The sequence below is a fragment of the Stegostoma tigrinum genome, chromosome 26 (genome assembly GCF_030684315.1).
Source record: "Stegostoma tigrinum isolate sSteTig4 chromosome 26, sSteTig4.hap1, whole genome shotgun sequence".
NCBI classification, from domain to species: Eukaryota; Metazoa; Chordata; class Chondrichthyes; order Orectolobiformes; family Stegostomatidae; genus Stegostoma; species Stegostoma tigrinum.
In genome coordinates, this window is record NC_081379.1 from 48,655,365 (window position 1) to 48,678,298 (window position 22,934).

General features: G+C 45.1%; 1 protein-coding gene and 1 long non-coding RNA gene across 2 annotated transcripts in view; one reads left to right on the forward strand and one right to left on the reverse strand.

Moving 5' to 3' along the window:
* The window catches only part of lrrc75bb (leucine rich repeat containing 75Bb), a 39,569-nt gene extending 24,381 nt beyond the window's left edge, over positions 1-15,188 (forward strand). Inside the window, exons 3-4 of the mRNA XM_048556465.2 lie at positions 405-517; positions 10,870-15,188. Coding sequence (XP_048412422.1) covers positions 405-517; positions 10,870-11,410 — 654 coding nt within the window. The 3' untranslated portion in view covers positions 11,411-15,188. The remainder of the gene's footprint in view (positions 1-404; positions 518-10,869) is intronic.
* On the reverse strand, positions 248-22,823 carry LOC125464230 (uncharacterized). The gene is made up of 5 exons (XR_009447289.1): positions 22,765-22,823; positions 10,900-11,664; positions 8,846-9,039; positions 4,737-4,932; positions 248-2,501 (listed from the first exon to the last, which is right to left on the reverse strand). It is a non-coding gene; the product is annotated as an uncharacterized LOC125464230 (long non-coding RNA).
* Between the last annotated feature and the right edge of the window lie 111 nt (positions 22,824-22,934).

The following is a 22,934-nucleotide window of genomic DNA, read 5'->3' on the forward strand; positions in this document are numbered from 1 at the left end:
AGCAAGTGGTGGATGGAGGTACAGTTACAACATTTAAAAGACATTCAAACAGGTTCATGATAGAGGTAGTAGGAACTACAGATGCTGGAGAATCTGAGACAACAAGGTGTAGAGCTGATGAAGATGGCAGGCCAAGTAGCATCAGAGGAGCAGGAAAGCTGACATTTCGGGCCTAGACCCTTCACGTAAGCGTCTAGGCCCGAAATGTCAGCCTTCCTGCTCCTCTGATGCTGCTTGGCCTGCTGTGTTCATCCTAGGTACATGGATAGGAAAGGTTTACAGGGATATGGGCTAAATGCAGGTAAATGAGACTAGTTTAGTTGGGAAACTTGGTCAGCCTGGTCGAGTTGAACTTAAGGGTCTGATTCCGTGCTATCTGACTCTATGACTTACTTTTGTTCGAGGAACTGGAACCCCTGAAATCCTCTGAGAAGCTTTGTCGACAGCTCATCTACCATCTGACCCCACACTCTAAGTGGCACAGGCAGACTGTGCCCAGGCAGAAGTCACAAGCCTGGTAAGTACCCACCCTGTCTGGGTTACTAAATGATGCTTGTGTTCAAGATATTTGATGATGATAATTCTCTCTCTCTCTGCCTCACAGCTGCTGAGCTTCCCTTCACTGGAAACGTTCCTCATTAAATTCAAAAGGGTTAAAATTAAGAAAGCAAGGTTTTAAACAGTATTAAAATATTATTGCCCTTGAAAAGCAAGAGATCAGTCCAATCCAAGATGAGGAAGTGAAGTTGATGTGAATCCATTGCATCAGTGTTTATATTATCTCCCATAGCTATAGAATCCGGGTGGGAATATTGTGGTATTGAAGAATCCTATATACATTTGTAGCACTAATTGTTATGTACGCATTGCTTTCCTCATGCAAACAAGCAGCTGGCAAATGTTGATCTGTTAAATTACAACAGAGAGCAGCAGGTTTTCAATGGAGTGTCATGCTCTAAGTGATCCAGATTAAGATGGAGTCTCAGACCTTTCTACCCCTCAGGTCGCATGCTATGATGCAGTGATGATATTATGAGCATGTCTTTAAAAGCACACCGACCATGAGACATAACACGACAAACATTACAGATTCATAAAATCCGCACAGTATGGAAAGAGGCCATTCAGTCCTTTGGGTCTGCATCAATTGCCCAAAGAATATTCCACCCAGGCCTATCCCATCCCTGTAACCCTGCCTCCCCATGGTTAATCCACATAGCCTGCACATCCCTGGACACTATGGGGCAATTTAACATTGCTAATTCACCCTAACCTTTGCACATCTTTGGACTGCGGGAGGAAACCCACGCTGACACGGGGAGAATGTGCAGACTCCACACCGACAATCACCCGAGGCTGGAATCAAATCGGGTCCCTGGAGCTGTGAGGCAGCAGTGCTAACCACTCTGCCACCCTAAATGGCAAATGTTGAGAAAGTTGCACCTGTTTAGCTGAGAAAAGAAGTTCTCTTGAACATGGTCTGACTGAAGTGGTGAGAAATACAAGAGAAATTGATAAAACTGTAGCAGTGCAATAATTACTTGTGCTGCAGGATTCAGATCAGGGGAAAGTTTGAATGAATAAGAATGGACAGTCACTGCTGGGTAGTGCTTGGTAATTTGTATTTTAATTAGTGACGCATGTGATTCAGTGAGGTTTATGAAGAAAGTAAGAAGTGACAGTTGTTTACGCAAACAGTAATGAAAAGCGAAATCTGGGCCAAATCAGTAATGACCATTTTTCCATGAAACTGTATCCTGTTGCCTCAGGTGTAGGTTGCAAGCATAAAGCCATAATGACCGATGGTGTAATCACACACATATCTAAGCCTAGAAATACTGGCACAATTATAGTTTATCACACTGTACCAGCAACACACAGGCTGGAAACCACAGTGGGAGTGAATCTCAAAACAGATGTCACAAATATCATGTTAAAAAAGGAATAATTTTGTGTTGACAGAATGATGATGTCAATGCTCATTCCCACAAAGCCAGTGTCCCTGCTTTCCACATCCATAGTTTCATAGGCCCACTGCCATAGAACTGGTTTCTCTTGCTCCCAAAGTATTGGTGTACCGTTCCCACGGTGACAATGTCTTACACTCCACCAGCGTCAGTGTATGTGGCTCCCAAGGTATCAATGAATATTCTGTGCCCATAGTGCCAGTGTCCATTTCCCACAGTGCCAATGTCTCCCATTCCCTGGCACCAGTGTGGGTAGTCTCCACAGTAACAATGTCTCTCACTCCCACAGTGCCATTGTCACCAATTTCTGACAGTGCCAGTCTCTCAGATTCCTCAATGCCAGTCTCACAGTGCTGGTCCTGCAGTCTCACAGTGCCTGTGACCCAATCTCTTGTTGCTAGGTTCCATTCCCTCCCTTGCTTGTTAACACATATTTCCGAAATGGGCAGGGGGTCTCCAGTGCATGGTCAAACAATGGCCCATTGAGTAGGAATCTTGGATCTTCTGATTTCTGAAGCTAGCAGGGACTCTGGGCTGCAAGGTACAAATAGGAAATCAGGTTGTGTTAGTTTAAAAATGTGATGAGTGTACATCAGCAGCTTACTGTCCAGACATCAATGCACATTGTGGTTTATAATTGGTGTTGTCAGGACATGCAGTGAAAGCAGACAGAGTGCAAGGGTTCAGCTCAAAGCCTGGTTCCATACAGCTCATTATGCTGCTGTTGCCATGGTGAATAACGGAAGATGAGGAGTCTGTGATCACAAAGGGAGTAAGTACTGTCAGTGCTGTGGTTATACGTAGAAAAATTGGGCTCTTGTCTCTATTATCTGACCAGCAGCAAACCGCCTGTGGAGACTGCTGAAAATCAGGAAGGATTAAGTCTCTACGGTCACGACGTGGGAAATTCATTCTCAGCTTATTCTGCATACTGAGATTGAAATTCGAAAAATTCACCCCCTTCCTACTCACTGAGCAGAGTTTATAACAGACCCAGCTGGGAGTGGTAGGGTAGCACCTCTTATTTCTGTCTCTTTATCTTCACGCTCTGATTCACTTTATTCCTGTCCAAACTAACACAGTGAATTACCAAAGTCTTATTACATTCCTGCCGAGGTTCATCTCCGTAACTATTGGTCAGGACAACATACCTGTACCATATTGGGACTGTGGATTTATTATTCACCTCACTAATATTAACTGGCAACTTTTTGGACAGTTAGGATGACACACTCACCCTGTTACACACACACCCTGACCCTGTTACACATACACTCACCCCCTTACACACACTGATCCCTTACACACACACTGATTCCTTACACACACACCCTGACCCCCTTACGCACATACTGACACCCTTACACAAACACTTTGACCCCTTACACACACACATGGCCACTACATACAGACACACTAATTCATTACACACCTACCCCTCTCTCACACACACATGGATACATACACACACACACCCCTGACTCACACACTGACCACTTAAACACTCTCACAGTGATTCCTCCACACTCACACACTGACTACCTTACACACTCACTGACCCCCTTACATACACACACTAACCTCCTAGCACACACTGTCCCCAATACATTCACTGTGCCCCCTTCTCACAAACACAGACACCCTTGCACAGACATACTGACTCCCTTGTGCACACACATTGACTGCTTTTACACATATGCCCTGAAACATTACACACACTCACACCCTGATTTCTTACACACTTTCTCACTGACCTCTTACACAACCACACGGACGACTTTACCCACACACTGACCCTTTACACTCACACTGACTGTCTGCACACATACACCCTTGACCCCATACAGACACACACACATCAACGTTCTTACACACGCACACACTGACACCTTGCATACACAGGCCCCGGCCCCTTACGCTCACACTGACCTCCTCACCTACTCTCACACTGTCCCCCCACTTCCACAAACACACTGCCCCCTTACACACACACACACACACTTCCCCCCCTTACACACATACACTGCCCCCCCTTACATACATACACACACACACACACACACACACTGCCTGTCTTACACTCACACCTTGACCCCCTTAAACATTTACACACTCAGTCCCTGACACACTGACCCCCTTATTCTTTTACACTGGTGAATTTTTGCAGGGCACCTTGTAGATAGTACACACTGCTATTACTTAGAATTGGTGGTGAAGGTAGTGGATGCTTGTGTATGCGGTGCCAATTAAGCAGATTGCTTTGTCCTGAATAGTATCAAGCTTCTTAAGTGTTGTTGGAGCTGTACCCATCCAGGTAAGTGGGGAGTATTCCATTGCACACCTGATTTATGAATAGATGATGGACAGGCTTTGGGGAGTCAGGAGGTGACTTACTTGCCATTTCTAGCGTCTGTTGTTGTAGCCACTGTGTTTATGTGGCAAGTCCAGTTAAGTTTCTGGTCAATGGTAATCCCCACAGGATGTTGATAGTGGTGGATTCAGTGATGGTATCACCAGTGAATATCAAGGGGCAGTGGTTAGATTGTCTCTTATTGGTGTTGGTCATAGCCTGGCATTTGTGTGGCATAAATGTTACTTGCCACTTGTCAGCCCAAGCCTGGGCATTGTCCAGATCTTATTGCATTTGAACAGGGACTGCTTCAGTATCTGACGAATTGTGAATGGTACTGAATATTGCCCAATCAGCAGTGAACATCCTCACTTCTGATCCTATGATAGAGAGAAGGTGATTGAGCCTCGGATACTAACCTGAGGAACTCCTGCAGTGATGTCCTGAGGCTGAGATGACTGACCTCCAACAAACATGGCTGTCTTCCTATGTGCCATGACTCCAACTGGAGGCTCATTTGCCCCCGGTACCCATTGATTCCAGTTTTGCTCAGGCTCCTGGGTTTCCTAGAGTAATATATCATTGGAGCCAACCAGAGAGCAGGTTATCTTGGAACTGTTAAGGGGTAATGAGGCAGGTTTAGTAAATGACCTCTCGAGTATAAGATCGTGCGGAAGTAGTGATCATAACATGAAATAATGTAATATTCAGTTGTGAGAGTGAGAAACTTGGGTCAGAAACAACCATGTTTCCCTTAAAAAAAGGAAATTACAATAGAATTAGGATGGAATTAGCTAAAGTGAACTGGGTGGATAGATAAGCAGAAATGACAGTCAGCAAACAGTAGCAGACATTTAAGGAGGCAATTCATGACTCTTGTAAAATACATCCCAGCAAGGAGGGAAGATTCTAAGAGAGGGATAAACCAACATGGCTAACCAAGGAAGTTAAGGAGAATATTCAAATTGTAAGAAAAACACATAAGGGAGCAAAAGTCAGTGAAGATTGAGATAAATTCAGAATCTTGCAAAGGAGGACTTTGGAATAACTGGAATCAATTGTTAAGGAAATAATCTAATCAAGCAGAGTCAGCATAGCTTCTTGAAAGGGAAATTGTCTCTGATTAATTTATTAGTTTTTCAAGGAAGTCTGAGCCAGACTGGAATATTAGGAAACCAGTAAATGTATTGTATTTAAACTTCTTGAAGGTGTTCAATAAGGTACCTCGCAAAAGATTAAGTCATAAGATAATAGTGTACGGTGTTAGAGGTAGTATATTAGCGTAGATAGATAATTGTTTCATGGGCAGGAAACAGCAAGTGGGGTTAAGGAGTTCTTTTTCATATTAGCAACTTGTAACCAATGGGTTCCACAGAGTTGGATGCTGAGACCACGTGTTTAGAATATGTATTAATGACTTGGAGGAAGAAAGTGAATGTACTGTAGTCAAATTTTCAGACAACACTAAAATAAGTAGAAAGGCAAGTTGTGAGATGGATACAAACAGTTTACAGAAAGAGATTCATAATTTAAATAGGTGGGAAAAATGTTGGCAAATAGATTGTAATGTGGGAAAATGTAAAGTTGTTCATTACGGACAGGAGAATAAAAGAACAGTATTATTTAAATGGAGAAAAACTGCGGAGGGTTGTAACATTAAAGTCTTTTGAGGGTACTTGTACATGAAATACAGAAAGCTAGAACACAGGCACAGCAGGTATTGGGAAGGCTAATGGAATGTTGGCACTTATTTCATGGGGTTTAGAGTATAAATGTAGGGAATCATCAAATCCCTACCATCATAGAATCCCTACAGCATGGAAGCAGGCAATTCAGTCCATCGGGTCCATACTGCCCCTCCAAACAGCATCCCACTCAGATCCAATCCCCTAGCCCCTACCTGTAACACAGCATTTCTCATGGCTAACCCACGTAGCCAACACATCCCTGAATGCTATGAGCAATTTAGCGAACCTGCACATCTTTGGACGTCTTACTACAACTGTACAAGGTGCTGGTGAGATGATATCTGGAGCCCTGTTAGGGCTGCCCATGGCTGAAGTAGAATAAAATGGTTCTCAGTTGACGTAGCAATTAATCTAGTTACCTTGGATTTACTCCTTCTATGGTGGCAGTGAATTTCTCTCAATCATAATTTACAGATCATGGAAGCTGTTGTTTCAGCTAAAATTTTTCCTCAGCCATTTTATGAGTGAGAGAAATTCACTGCCTTCATAGAAGGAGTAAATCCAAGGTAACTAGATTAAGGTGATATTTAGATTAATTTAACTGTTGGTGTGGAATGACCATATGAATCCCTCAACCCCCAGGTCCACTTCAAATATCAAAGGGTTTTACACCTTGGGCAGGCCAGGAACTCCTCCACTGAATAAAAGGAAACATGCAGTTTAAATACAGTTACTCAGCCCAACTCAGCTGTGTAACATCTAACTACATCCTGGGGCTGTTAACAGCATATGAATGTGTCATCAGACCCTTGCCTCCTACACATTGGCATTCTTCAAAACTACCTTATCTAACTGTCTCTACACAAGCAGCTACATCTGCTTTTGTTCCACAGGGCCCGATGTATACATTTCATAAGACTCTTCATGTTTAATCTTAATCTAGTCACCTTATAGTTTAACTTCAAATAGCATTCTATGGAAACAGGCTATTCGGCTCAACAAGTCCACACTGCCCCCTCAAAGAATATCTTACCCCTATGCCTGTATTTCCCATGTCTTATCTATACATCCTTGGACATTATGGGTGACTTAGCATGCCCAAGGACTGTGGGAGGAAACTGGAGCACCTGGAGGAAACCCACGCAGACACAGGGAGAGCATGTAAACTCCACACATACAGCCACCTCAGGGTGGAATCAAACGTGGGTCCCTGGCACTGCGAGGCTGCAATGCTAACCACTGTGCCACCGTAAGCTGTTTCAGCTTATATTCTTCCTGAGCCACCTTAAATCAACTGAAAACCATGTTCAGCCATTTTATGCTGCTTAAGCCATGGACATCTCTAACAGTCACCCTTTTAACCGGGCCTGCTCAATTTATTTCAGCCAGTATAATGTGCCTCTCATGTTGGTATGTCCTGCCATTGTCAGCACTTTCTGTAACATACATTACCTTCAAGACCAACGGGCCATCGTTCCCCATGTCAGAGCCAATACCAGTTGTATTCTTACTAATATACATGTTATTCTGATCCAGGGATGTATATTAACATTCATCAACCAATCCCACACCCTTTTCCACCATTTCTGTTCCTGAAATTCCTGTTCTCTATCTCCTTCAAGAATGTCTAGTTTCTTTTTTTCACTTGGTTGTAAGACTTGACAGTCTGCCCTATCCTTTGTCTGACTAGCAGTTTGGATTGGAAATTGGCTTGCTGAAAGAAGTCAGAGGGTGGTAGTTGATGGGAAATGTTCATCCTGGAGACCAGTTACTAGTGGTGTACTGCAGGGGTCGGTGTTGGGTCCACTGCTGTTTGTCATTTTTATAAATGACCTGGATGAGGGCGTAGAAGGATGGGTTAGTAAATTTGCAGATGACACTAAGGTCGGTGGAGTTGTGGATAGTGACAAAGTATGTTGTAGGTTGCAGAGAGACATACATAAGCTGCAGAGCTGGGCTGAGAGGTGGCAAATGGAATTTAATGCAGACAAGTGTGAGGTGATGCACTTTGGTAGGAGTAACCAGAAGGCAATGTACAGGGCTAATGGTAAGATTCTCAGTAGTGTACATGAGCAGAGAGATCTCGGTGTCCACGTACACAGATCCTTGAAAGTTGCCACCCAGGTTGACAGGGCTGTTAAGAAGGCATACAGTGTTTTAGCTTTTATTAATAGAGGGATCGAGTTCCGGAACCATGAGGTAATGGTGAAGCTGTACAAAACTCTGATGTGGCTGCACTTGGAGTATTGTGTACAGTTCTGGTCACTGCATTATAAGAAGGATGTGGAAGCTTTGGAAAGGGTGCAGAGGAGATTTACTAGGATGTTGCCTGGTATGGAGGGAAGGTCTTACGAGGAAAGGCTGAGGGACTTGAGGCTGTTTTCATTAGAGAGAAGAAGGTTGAGAGGTGACTTAATTGAAACATATAAAATAATCAGAGGGTTAGATAGGGTGGATAGGGAGAGCCTTTTTCCTAGGATGGTGACGGTGAGCACAAGGGGGCATAGCTTGAAATTGAGGGGTGAAAGATATAGGACAGATGTCAGAGGTAGTTTCTTTACTCAGAGAGTAGTAAGGGAATGGAACGCTTTGCCTGCAACGGTAGCAGATTCGCCAACTTTAGGTACATTTAAGTCGTCATTGGACAAGCATATGGACGTACATGGAATAGTGTAGGTTAGATAGGCTTGAGATCGGTATGACACGTCGGCACAACATCGAGGGCCGAAGGGCCTGTACTGTGCTGTAATGTTCTATATGTTCCCCCAATTACTGACTGAAGTGTGGGATGGGGGCCGCTTCCACTTTCTGCTAGTCTGTGGGGTGGTTGTGTCAGATACCTTGAGCACTTCCAGCTCTTGTTGTTGAATGTACATCTTCCAAGGCAGAGCACGCTCCAGGACCCAGTGGCGGCACCAGTAGTTTTAGAGTCAGAAGTGGCAGCCGTAGCAGCAGGAGGCTGGAGGCAGTAACGTCAGCGCTTCAAGCACTCAGCTCCTCCTGGATACGCCAAGCTATGGTTTGGTCTCGGTACCTGCACAGAGATAGGACTTAAATAAGTCTTTAATATTTGGACATTTCTCATTGTTTTTGGCTTTGCTTCATTTATTCTGCTTTTTTTAATCCTGGTTTTGTCATCAAGTATCCAACCAAGATGGCACTGAAGAATGGCAATGTTCATTCCAGCTGTGGCATTGTATCGGGCATTTCATGCCTGGCCACCAGGCTGATGGCCCTGATGGAGCACTTAAGAAGAAGGACTGGAAAGTGGACTCTGTTTACTTCTTCATTTTCCCACGTTTATATACTGTGTTTTGGTTTATTTTTCTGTGTTTTAAGGTGGCGCCAGAGAGCGGCAATACTATACAATACTTGTCACTGTATTTTGTTGCAAGATAGATGTGACAATAAATAAATCAAATCAAAATATAGTAACTGCCAGATGAGGGGTGAAGCAGAAAATGGATGTGTGTTTGGAGCTTCTGATTCTGTAGCTGATATACAGTACTGTCCCTTCCGACATCCGCACCACCCATATCCCAATTGACCAAAGTGTTGGGGGTAGGGATAATTTCTAGGACATGCCCTTCCATGCGGTTGAATCCGAATGAATTGCAGGAATAGGCCTTAGGGGCTGAACAGCCTACTTCTGTTCCTATTTCTTATGGTTTTAATATGAATGCTGCACATACTGATTAGCATATCAATATAGCCTCACCATAAGGGATTCCTGCTTTTTTATTCATTCGACCCACTGATGTCCTGATAGTTGATGGATGAACTACAATTGCTTTCTTGGTGAGTGTGTGCAGGTCAAGGTGGAACTAAACCATAACTTTAGGAGGAGTATTTTGTCCTTTTTTAATCATTAAAAGAGATTGGAAAGAGGTACCAAATAGTTGTCTCTTCCAAGCCAGTAAACAGCTTGTGAGGCTCTGTTTTGTTTTAAGATAGAATAATAGATGCAGTATAAATGGGTGGAGTCAGGCTCCAACAGATCCAGGGCTTTAGTTTAGCCTTCAGTAGTTGTTGAGGTTTTGAAGCTGCAGCACATTTCTCACTTTGACAGCAAAACACTCGACTTCGCTCTCTCTGCCAGAATTTTCTCTCGGTGTTCTTTTCTCATGGACTAGAGAAACATTACATTTGAGACCATCTATTTTACTGAATTTGCCTTTGCCAATGGTGTGTTTATTGGATGTTACTATATTGAATTAGTTTTGTTCAGTAATTAGATAATCTATAATTCTGTTTTTTTTTCAATAGAGTTAGTTATACCAATTTTTCTTTTTGTTTGTATTTTAACTGGGTGTAATAATGAAGTGTGTTTTGCTTAAAGCCAAGGAGCAAGACCAATCCTAGAATCTCTACAGTGTGGAAGCAGACCATTCAGCCTATTAAGTCCACACTGACCTACCCCCCCTACCCTATCCCTGTAACCCTGCATTTCCTATGGCTAGTGCACCTAACCTGCACATCCCTGGACACTGGGCAATTTAGCAAGGCCAATCCATGTAGTCTGTACATCTTTGGACTGCGGTGAAAACTGGAATACCCGGAGGAAACCCATGCAAGAGACAGGGAGAATGTGCAAACTCCACACAGTCACTTGTGTTGCGATGGAATCAAACATGGGTTCCTGGTGCTGTGAGGTAGATCCACTGTGCTACCCACAATCAAGTTACTTCTGGAACACAATCCTTACAATTGCCTTTAAACAAGATAAAATTTAGTGTCTAGGCTATCACCTTGATATATTTGAAGGGGGTTTGGTCTGATCAATGACAAGAGTTAGAAATAGAAATAACAGGTACGTAACAAACAACATTGATTCAAATAATTTACTGTTTATTTTTCCCCTTAGTGTAAAAGCTGCATTGCAGAAAAATCTCACCAATGACTCCCTGGATCTATCAGGAATGCCACTTTCTTCCAGGGACATTCACCGTGTGGCATACTACTTGCAGCTGAACAGAGACCATCTGACGTCCATCGATTTGAGCTTCACTGAGTTGGCAGATGATGGCCTGCAGCTTCTGTTGCCCTTGCTGGCAGCACTTCCGAAACTAACCAACCTGGCGCTGAATGGGAACAGACTGACCCGGCTCGTTGTCAATGAAATGACTGAGATGATGAAGGAGCCAAACAAGTATCCGGCACTGTCCTGGATTGACCTGGGGAACAACGCAGACATCTGCTCCATGCCCCAGCCTCTCCTGGTGGGGCTACGTCGGCGCTGCAGCCTGCAGGGGGCACTGCCCACCATCCAGGAGTACATAGAAGGACAGCCCAGTGACCAAGAGATGGAGGCAGAGGATGTGATCACCCACTCAGAGGAGGATGAAGATGGTCACTGGCCCACGGTGCAGAGGGAAACTGGTCCACAGGGCTACTGTCAGAGGTGATTTTGTGTCAGTGAGAGGTTTAAGTTTGTGTCCAGTAAACACAGGTTCTAAAATGAGTTTGGGCTTCAGCCAGTTGTTATACCCTGAGGCCAAATGCATTGCCATTTATTTGAAAGCCTATTCCGTCAAAGTATGTTTATAAATTCCGTAAATTGTCCAAGAGTGAATTTTATATCTCATGAACTTCAGCTTGGGTACGATTGGACAGTGAAGCTGATGAAACTTCTTCCTACATTGGCTGGTCACATCAACTCCTTTAAGAAAAGAAACAGATATTGACTTTTGCACAAAAATCTTACAGGCTCTCAGAAAGGAAGATGTAATGTCAATGTGGCCTGGTACATCACAACAAGAATTTAAACAGCAAGCCACTTATCAACTGTCCAATGTGTTTGTGTTTTGGTCATTACAATAATAATGACGTTGAATATTAACTGAATGTGTTGTGTCGTGTAGACCTATCACATGGCTGGAGAAACATCTCCCATGTAGAATTTTCAAGCACTGTAGAATTCACAAAGATTCACTGTGAAATGAAAAAAAAACCATCAGATGTGAATCTGTCGTGTGCGCGTTGTGTCTGCGTGTCTGTGTAATTATGCGTGCACGTGTTGTGTGTGCATGTGTATTGCATGTGTGGGTGTATTTATCTTTCGCCTTCCCTTTATCTTGCTCCTGTTTAAATGTTATATGTTGGTAATAACTTCCAAATTCTAGTGAGGAGTCTGATGTCTTAAATGCCTTGATCACTGTACAGAGATTGAATCTTTCCAGACATTTCTTTTTCTCGTTTCAGATTTCCAGCAACTGCAGCCAGTTAGTTTTTCCATACATGTAGACTGACTTGTGTGTTTTGCCAACTGTACACTGTAATACACATATCCATAATGTTCACTTCAGTTATAAAGACAAACAGCTCTGTAACATGCCCCCCAGTTGCTCACATGTAGGCAGCTAAGATTCAACCTCACAAACATCTCTCCAAATTACCTTGGGCAATAGCCCGTTCATTTGTTTTACCATTTTCAAGTTTGGCTTAGTTCTGCAATTCATTTTGTTTTAAGAATCATAGAATCCCTACAGCGTAGATAGAAGCCATTTGGCCCACTGAATCTTCACTAACCTTCTGAAGAACATCCCGCTCAGACCCAGCAGTTCCCCCCATCAACCCCCACCCCCCGAGACCCAACCTATCACCGTAACCTCTCATTCTCTTTTTTACCTTGGCCAATATATGTAACCTGCATATCTTTGGACTTTGAGAGGAAACTGGAGGCCCTGTAGGAATCCCATGAAGACAGGCAGACAACAAGCAAACTCCATACATACAGTCACACTCATACACCATGGAAACAGACCCAACAGTCCAATCAATCCACGGCGACCATAATCCCAAACTAAAGTAGTCCCACCTGCCTGTGCTTGGCCCACGTGGCTCTAAGCATTTCTTATTCATGTACTTATCTAAATGTCTTTTAAATGTTGTAACTGTACCTGCCATCCACCACTTCCTCCAGAAGTTCATTCCACATTCGAACCATTCTGTATTTAAAAAAAATTATCCACCACATCTTTTTTTAAATCTTTCTCTTCTTACCCTAAAAATGTGCCCCCTAGTTTTGAACTCCCCTACCCTGGGGAAAAAGACACCTGCTTTTCACCTTATCTATAACCCTCATGATTTTATAAACCTTTATACAGTCGCCCCTCAACATCCTATGCTCCAGTGTAAAAAGTCCCAGCCTATCCTGTTTCTCCCTATAATTGAAACTTGGCAAATCTTTACATTTGGACCTGGGATCCTGGTGCTGTCAGGCAGCAATGCTAACCATTGAGCCACCATGTCACCCCTAAACTGTTTCAGTTTGTAAGTTCGGGGGTCAACTCCACCAGCCTTTGGAGCAATAAGATTGTTGCTAAACTATGGCCTAACTCCAAAACCTGCCTTGGGCCTATATCCCTTGATTCCATTTCTTAATTTAAAAAAAACTATCTCAGATTAACATTTAACAGTTGAACCGGCATTGACTGTCATTTGAGGAAGAGATTTCTAAAATCTTCACTACTGTTTGCATGTCGAGTGCTTTCTAACATCTCTCCTGAATAACCTGACGCTAATTCTTAGACTATCCCCTGGTTCTAAGATCTTCAACCAGTGGAACATAGTTTATCTACCTGTCTTTCCCAGTTAATATCCTGAAGACCTTAGTTAGATCACCCTTAACCTTCTAAATTCTGGAGAATAAAGGCCTCGTTTTGGCTCATCTCTCCTCCTAATAACCCCTGAAGTCTAGGTATCATCCTTTAAAACCTGTGTTGAACACCCTCCAGGGTCAAAACATCTTTCCTAAGATGTGGTGCCCAGATCTGATCACAGTACTCCAAGTGGGGTTTAACTATGGTTTTGTAATAACTGCAGCATAATGTCTGCATCCTTATATTTCAGCTCTTTAGATATGAAGGCCAGCATTCCATTAGTCTTCTTGACTATTTTCTATTTGTGGCATCTTAAAGAGCTGTGCACCTGAACCCCTAATCTCATTGGACATCCATTCTATTTAACTTTGTGCCTTCTTAAAAAAATACCCTGACCGATGCTTTTTCAGTTCTAAATGGATAACCTCACGGTTGCTTATATTAAAATCCATCTGCTACAGCTTTGCCAATTCACCTGATCTACCAATATCTTGTTGTAATTTTATGCTGTTGTCATCAGTCTTTACAATGTTGCCCAATTTTGTGTCATCAGCAAATTTGGATATTTGGCTTTATATGTCATTATCCAAGTCATTAATGAATATTGTGAATAAATGAGACCCCAACACATTCTTGTGGGACATCACCAGGCATGTTCAGCCAGTTTGTGTACTTACCCATTATTCCAACTCTCTATTTCCTGTCACTCAATCAATTTCCTATCCATTGTCTGCAATTTGCCCTCAATGCTGTGGGCTTCCACCTTAGTTAACAGTTCCCTGTGTGGAAATTTATCAAAAGCCTTCTGGAAGTCCATATAAACAACATTCATTGACTTACGTCTGTCCACTACCTTTGACACCTCTTCAAAACCTTCTTCTTAGTATCCTAGAATCCCTACAGTGTGGAAACAAGCCCTTCAGTTCAACAAGTCCACACTGACCCTGGTAGCATCCTACCCAGACCTATACCCCTATAACCCACCTCAACTACACATCTTTTGACTGTGGGAGAAAACTGGAGCACCTGGAGGAAACCCACACAGACACAGGGAGAATGTGCAAACTCCACACAGATAGTCGCCCAAGGCTGGAATCAAACCTGGGTCCCTGGTGCTGTGAGGTGACAGTGCTAACCACTGATCCACTGCGACTTGATGAGGTTTGTCAGGCATGATCCACCCTTCATGAATCCACACTGAGTCTCCCTAGCTAACTGAAATTTTTCGAGGTGATCAGTTACCCTGTCCTTTATTACAGACTCAAACAATATCCCCACCATCAGATCTTTCCGATGTTACTAGCATTTTCAGGAGGATTATCTCGCTGTCATTGCTTGCTGCACCACTGGTCATCCATTTTCAGCCTAGTGCCACTCTTATGCACATTGCCATGTCAGTGAGATCTTTGGGTATACTATAAAGCAAACTTTACCACAGATCAACTAAAGAGAGAGATCATTTCATGCTGTAATATTACTTGGACCCTTTTGGGAACTTGGCCTGGTATAAGCAGATCTAGTGATACAATAATATCATGTGTAATTGTGTTTGTACGTCCTTCAATAAATGATTTGGATATGACCATTTCTGCCAATTATTTGGAGTTGGAAGTAAATGAGCAATATTAATGGACATCAGAAATTGGGGTTTAAGACTACTGAGGACTTTAATAGGGAAAAGTTGTGGGAGGTACAGATTATTGAAAAGTGTAAATAGTGAACAGTTATTAGAGTGAGGCCATATGTCTCTTGCAAGTCATCTGATAATGCCCCTTACCGGGTACTCTAAATCAAGTGAAGCCGCCAGATGGAGACAGCACCTGAGGAGAAACATCAACGTACAGCCCGTTGGATGCAGAAGTATCAAATTTCTGTATATTCTGACACTCAGTTTGGGTTCCACCGGGGCCACTCAGCTCCTGACCAGCTTACAACTTTTGTACAAACATGGACAAAACAGCTGAATTCCAGAGGTTTTTTAAAATACATTCACGGGATGTAAGCGTTGCTGCCTGGCCATTATTTAATGTCCATCCCTATTTGCCCTTGAGAAAGTAATGGTGAGCTGCATTCGTCAGCTGCTGCAGTCCACATGCAGTAGGTTGACAACAATGCCACGAAGGAGGGAATTCCAACATTTTGACCCAACGACAGTGAAAGAACAGAGATATTTTCCAAGTCAGTACGGTGAGTGGTGAGTGACATTGCCTCCATGAAAAGGTCAGAAGTGGGGATGTTCACTGATGATTGCACAATGTTCAGCTCCAATTGCAACTCCTCAGATACTGAAGTAGTCCTTGTTCAAATACGACGAGACCTGGACCATACTCAGACTTGGGTTGACAAGTGACAGGTAACATTTGCACCGCACAAATGCCTGGTAATAAACGTCTCCAATGAGAGACCAATCTAACCACTACCCCTTGACATCAATGGTGTTACAATCACTGTACCCCTCTACTAACAATATCCTTGGAGTTATTATTAACCAGAAATTCCATTGGACTTGCCACATAAAACATGTGGCAGGTCAGAGGCTTAGATTACTGCAGTGAGTAACTCACTTCCTGATTCCCCAAAGCCTATCTACCATCTACAATGCACAAGTCAGTGATGTGATGGAATAGTCTCCACTTGCCTGGATGGGTGATGCTCCAACAACACTCAAGAAGCTTAACAGCTTTCAGGACAAAGCAGCCTGCTGGATTGGCACTACACACAAACATCCTTTCTGTCCTCAGAGGTAATAGGAACTGCAGATGCTGGAGAATCCGAGATAACAAGGTGTAGAGCTGGATGAATACAGCAGGCCGAGCAGCATCATAGGAGCAGGAAGGCTAGGCCCGAAACGTTAGCCTTCCCGCTCCTATGATGCTGCTTGGCCTGCTGAGTTCATCCAGCTCTACACCTTGTTATCTTCTTTCTGTCCTCCACTGACGCTCAGTAGTAGCAGTGAGGCTGCAGTTCCAAAAAGCAGCAAACCCAACCTGTGTACTACCTACAAGATGCGCTACAGAAATTTTCCAAAGATCCTTAGGCAGCACTTAAACATAATCACTTCCATCTGAAAGAACATGGGCAGCAGATACATGGGAAACACCATTACCATCAAGTTCTCCTCCAAGCCACACACAATCCTGACTTGAAAATCTTCTGAAAGTTTTGTCACAGTCATTGAGTCAAAATCCTAGAATTCCCTCCCTAAGGGCATTGAGAGTCAACCTACAGCAAATGGACTGCAGTGGTTCAAAAAGGCAACTTGGCTTGGGCAGTAAATGCTAGTTCAGCCATTGACACCAACATCCCACGAATGAACAAAAAGAAAACCTCACTGCCTGCATTGTAAAGGGCTATGTGGAATAGGTCTCCATCACTGCAGAGGCTGGGCACAAATTCCATCATCTCCTTCACCTCACAGACTGGGAACGCTGCATCTATGAATGTCAAAGTTAAGCTTCAAAACCATTGCACCCACTGAATTACTCACAAAATACTGTTCTGGTAAGTCAGAACTGGCTAATGTTCAGGGGTAACAAACAAGACCAGAAATTGTTGGAGAAACTCAGCCCTTCTGGCAACATCTGCGCAGAAGGCAGAGTTATAATGTTAAGTCCAGTGACCGTTCCGTGGATAAGCATATGGATGATGATGGGTTAGTGTAGGGGGATGGGCTTAAATTAGTTCGCTGTTCGGTGCAACATTGAGGGCCGAAGGTCTTGTTCTGCGCTGTATTCTTCTATGTTCAGTACTTGTTCAGAGCAGATTCCTCTCACTTAATCCCTTCTTCATGGATCCTTTCATTTTAGCCTGAATACTTGGTCCTCTTACATGCCAACTTCAACACTCTTCCCTAATCTTTTGCCACTGGCCCAGCCTTGACTACCTTTTAAATAGAATGCTTTTCTTTGCCTCTCCTGCATCCTTTGGAGAGTCCTTTGAGGCACGGAATTGCCTCTTTCTAACTCACAATCTTAATTGCCCACCTACTCTCTCACTAACCTTCTTCTACAACAGGGGGTGAAGTCTTCCTAAACTTTTCACATCTCACTCAGCAATCTCACTATTTATGCAGTGGATCTTGCTACTGGCTCGGCACCTTCCCTCTCTGCAGAGCATCCGTTCACTTGTCAACAAGGCAATCCCCAAAGTGACAGCACAAAAGCATATACTAGTGCAAGATTATGCAGAGATTTAAAAAACATCTGTAATTCTGATACAACTGTGCAATCCACCTGCTAATTTGACAAATATTGACGATCTCGTCACTCTGTTGTCAGGAGGTCTGATATGTTCAATATTAAATTTGACTAATGCCTATCTGCAACTTGAATCATATGATGAGTCAAAATCGTATTTGCCTATTAATACCCACATTGGTCTATTTCACTTTCAAAGACTACCACTTGTTTTTATTTCAGCCTGTGGAGTTCTTCAGGAGTTAATGAATCATATTTTGCAAGTAATTCAGGGTGCAGTGTCTTAGGTCAATGTTTTCTTTAGTTCATCTCCAATAGGCAGACTCTCAATGATAGGCTTAGATGTTCCAATATTCTAAACAGCATGGAGTACAAAGTACAACAGTCAAATGTGAAATGTTCAAAATTTTGTCAAGTATTTGGGTCACAAATTAGACAAAGATGGACTACATTTCACCTAGAGTCAGGTTCAAGTTATAGGAAATAGACCACACACCCTCAGAATATCGCAGGAGTCAGATCTTATTTTGGTCCACTGAATTATTATGGTAAATTCTAACAAATTTGGCAAACAAATTTTCATCCTGACGAAGGGGGGATTCTGTTGTTTAGGTCAGATAAGTGCAACAAAGTGTTTAAGTTGTATGAAAGTAAACTGGAAGATGGTGTAAAGCTCATATGACAGTATGCTTGTACTTTTCAATAGTACAATGTTTGTACATTATGATGTGTCCAACAAGACTCAGCTAGCAGTTATAAAAATCTGCATTTCTCACACATATTTAGTCAACATATTTTCTAATGGAAAGGTCACTTCTGAGCAGAACAGGTAGTCCACCACAAATGGTGTCTGAAACCAGCTCAACTCAGTCAGAGAGACATGTCTGATGAAGAGGCACTTCAACTGAGGGTCAAATACAAAATCATACTTTGGGGGAAAAATGTCTCCTCGATCTCAGGCCAGAAAAGATCAAGGTCCTTTATCAAATGTTGGATACTTCCATCAAGAAAGGAGGAGTCTTGGGAATAATAAACCAGTGGATAAGTTAGGTTTGTAGATGAATAGGAAACAAGACATGTAAACAAGTTATATGGACAGCTTCTGCCTCTGACAGGAGTGAACTCCAGTGGGAGGCAACCATGTTTCAGATTCGGATCAATTCCTAGTGAAAGATTTGGAACCATCCCCTGCCCAAGTCTACAAATGTGAACTGAATGATATAATTGAAGCTAAGAACCTAACAGAAAACATAGGTTGCCGGTGCACACAATCTAGGGGTTGCATGCAGACAGGAAGCTGATACCTGCACGTAAAAGCACACCAGCACCTGGATAATAAAATGTGAGGCTGGATGAACACAGCAGGCCAAGCAGCATCTCAGGAGCACAAAAGCTGACGTTTCGGGCCTAGACCCTTCATCAGAGAGGGGGATGGGGGGAGGGAACTGGAATAAATAGGGAGAGAGGGGGAGGCGGACCGAAGATGGAGAGTAAAGAAGATAGGTGGAGAAGGTGTGGGTGGGGAGGTAGGGAGGGGATAGGTCAGTCCAGGGAAGACGGACAGGTCAAGGAGGTGGGATGAGGTTAGTAGGTAGCTGGGGGTGCGGCTTGGGGTGGGAGGAAGGGATGGGTGAGAGGAAGAACCGGTTAGGGAGGCAGAGACAGGTTGGACTGGTTTTGGGATGCAGTGGGTGGGGGGGAAGAGCTGGGCTGGTTGTGTGGTGCAGTGGGGGGAGGGGATGAACTGGGCTGGTTTAGGGATGCAGTGGGGGAAGGGGAGATTTTGAAACTGGTGAAGTCCACATTGATACCATATGGCTGCAGGGTTCCCAGGCGGAATATGAGTTGCTGTTCCTGCAACCTTCGGGTGGCATCATTGTGGCAGTGCAGGAGGCCCATGATGGACATGTCATCAAGAGAATGGGAGGGGGAGTGGAAATGGTTTGCGACTGGGAGGTGCAGTTGTTTGTTGCGAACTGAGCGGAGGTGTTCTGCAAAGCGGTCCCCAAGCCTCCGCTTGGTTTCCCCAATGTAGAGAAAGCCGCACCGGGTACAGTGGATGCAGTATACCACATTGGCAGATGTGCAGGTGAACCTCTGCTTAATGTGGAATGTCATCTTGGGGCCTGGGATGGGGGTGAGGGAGGAGGTGTGGGGACAAGTGTAGCATTTCCTGCGGTTGCAGGGGAAGGTGCCGGGTGTGGTGGGGTTGGAGGGCAGTGTGGAGCGAACAAGGGAGTCACGGAGAGAGTGGTCTCTCCGGAAAGCAGACAGGGGTGGGGATGGAAAAATGTCTTGGGTGGTGGGGTCGGATTGTAAATGGCGGAAGTGTCGGAGGATAATGCGTTGTATCCGGAGGTTGGTAGGGTGGTGTGTGAGAACGAGGGGGATCCTCTTGGGGCGGTTGTGGCGGGGGCGGGGTGTGAGGGATGTGTCGCGGGAAATGCGGGAGACGCGGTCAAGGGCGTTCTCAATCACCGTGGGGGGGAAGTTGCGGTCCTTAAAGAACTTGGACATCTGGGATGTGCGGGAGTGGAATGTCTTATCGTGGGAGCAGATGCGGCGGAGGCGGAGGAATTGGGAATAGGGGATGGAATTTTTGCAGGAGGGTGGGTGGGAGGAGGTGTATTCTAGGTAGCTGTGGGAGTCGGTGGGCTTGAAATGGACATCAGTTACAAGCTGGTTGCCTGAGATGGAGACTGAGAGGTCCAGGAAGGTGAGGGATGTGCTGGAGATGGCCCAGGTGAACTGAAGGTTGGGGTGGAAGGTGTTGGTGAAGTGGATGAACTGTTCGAGCTCCTCTGGGGAGCAAGAGGCGGCGCCGATACAGTCATCAATGTACCGGAGGAAGAGGTGGGGTTTGGGGCCTGTGTAGGTGCGGAAGATGGACTGTTCCACGTAACCTACAAAGAGGCAGGCATAGCTGGGGCCCATGCGGGTGCCCATGGCCACCCCCTTAGTCTGTAGGAAGTGGGAGGAGTCAAAAGAGAAGTTGTTGAGTGTGAGGACGAGTTCCGCTAGGCGGATGAGAGTGTCGGTGGAGGGGGCCTGGTCGGGCCTGCGGGACAGGAAGAAGCGGAGGGCCTTGAGGCCATCTCCATGCGGAATGCAGGTGTACAGGGACTGGACGTCCATGGTGAATATGAGGTGTTGGGGGCCAGGGAATTGGAAGTCCTGGAGGAGGTGGAGGGCGTGGGTGGTGTCACGGATATAGGTGGGGAGTTCCTGGACCAAAGGGGAGAAAATGGAGTCCAGATAGGTGGAGATGAGTTCGGTGGGGCAGGAGCAGGCTGAGACGATGGGTCGACCAGGGCAGGCAGGTTTGTGGATTTTGGGAAGGAGATAGAAACGGGCCGTGCGGGGTTGGGGAACAATGAGGTTGGAGGCTGTGGGTGGGAGGTCCCCTGAGGTGATGAGGTCATGAATGGTGTTGGAGATGATGGTTTGGTGCTCGGGTGTGGGGTCATGATCGAGGAGGCGGTAGGAGGTGGTGTCGGAGAGTTGGCGTCTGGCCTCGGCGATGTAGAGGTCAGTACGCCATACTACCACTGCGCCACCCTTGTCTGCGGGTTTGATGGTGAGGTTGGGGTTGGAGCGGAGGGAGCAGAGGGCTGCCCGTTCTGCGGGGGAGAGGTTGGAGTGGGTGAGAGGGGTGGAGAATGGTATCAATGTGGACTTCACCAGTTTCAAAATCTCCCCTTCCCCCACTGCATCCCTAAACCAGCCCAGTTCATCCCCTCCCCCCACTGCACCACACAACCAGCCCAGCTCTTCCCCCCCACCCACTGCATCCCAAAACCAGTCCAACCTGTCTCTGCCTCCCTAACCGGTTCTTCCTCTCACCCATCCCTTCCTCCCACCCCAAGCCGCACCCCCAGCTACCTACTAACCTCATCCCACCTCCTTGACCTGTCCGTCTTCCCTGGACTGACCTATCCCCTCCCTACCTCCCCACCCACACCTTCTCCACCTATCTTCTTTACTCTCCATCTTCGGTCCGCCTCCCCCTCTCTCCCTATTTATTCCAGTTCCCTCCCCCCATCCCCCTCTCTGATGAAGGGTCTAGGCCCGAAACGTCAGCTTTTGTGCTCCTGAGATGCTGCTTGGCCTGCTGTGTTCATCCAGCCTCACATTTTATTATCTTGGAATCTCCAGCATCTGCAGTTCCCATTATCTCCAGCACCTGCCCGTTTTCCTTTGGTGGGGGACTCAGCAATGCAGCAGAGAACCAGGGCATCCTTTTGTCCCAGAAGTCATCGACCATCTTTTTCTTTGCAATGTAGGGATTCTATGATTTCTGATAATTACTAGGATGAACCAACAGGTATACAGAGGAATCACTCTGAAAGGACGGATTGTGATCTCTGAAAATGAAGGCGGTGAGAACTTAAATGTGGCAGATTATGAGGAGGCTCAGCTGATAGTGTGGCTTAGCCAGCTAAAAATGCAAAACAAAAGCTTGTGTTTTCCTTCCTCAAATATTATAAACTCAAGTATGAAAAGCGTAAACATCAATGAGGATGCTGAATCTTACCCATAAAATACACCCACACTTGGCTTCCCTTGCCAGCTTTCACCTGCTTGCTCCTTAGGCTGACAAACCCATGTCTGCTATCACTGCACAGTTCAGCCGCCCAGCCGACAGTTCGTCCGATCAATTCGACAGCACTGACCTCGTCGCCAGCAAACATTGTCCAAAACCAACCATCAGCCATACACAGGGTAAGGCCACCTCATCTCAATGTGGTCTAAACCATTCCCACCTCGGTACCTTCACCGTCCTCCCAAATATCCGGGCCCTGCCCTTACTCTCCCAGCACAGGGAACACAGATGTGGTGGTGGTCCCAGACCAACAGCACTCCCTGATCCTCAGTTTACACCGACACCTACAGGACCAGCAGCCGCCATTCCCACCTGTGAGCATTAATTTACCCGCGTTTCTCACTTGGCGTCTCACTCACATCATTATACGGGTCTCATTCGCCAGGCACGTGCTTTACCCAACCAATCAGTGACTGGCTTAGCTCTAACCAATCGGCTGTGGGCTCCATCCGTCTAATCCAGTCAGCAGCCGAAGCCTATGTGGCCCAATCAACGGCGTGCAGCCGCCCGACTCTACCCAATCGGAAGC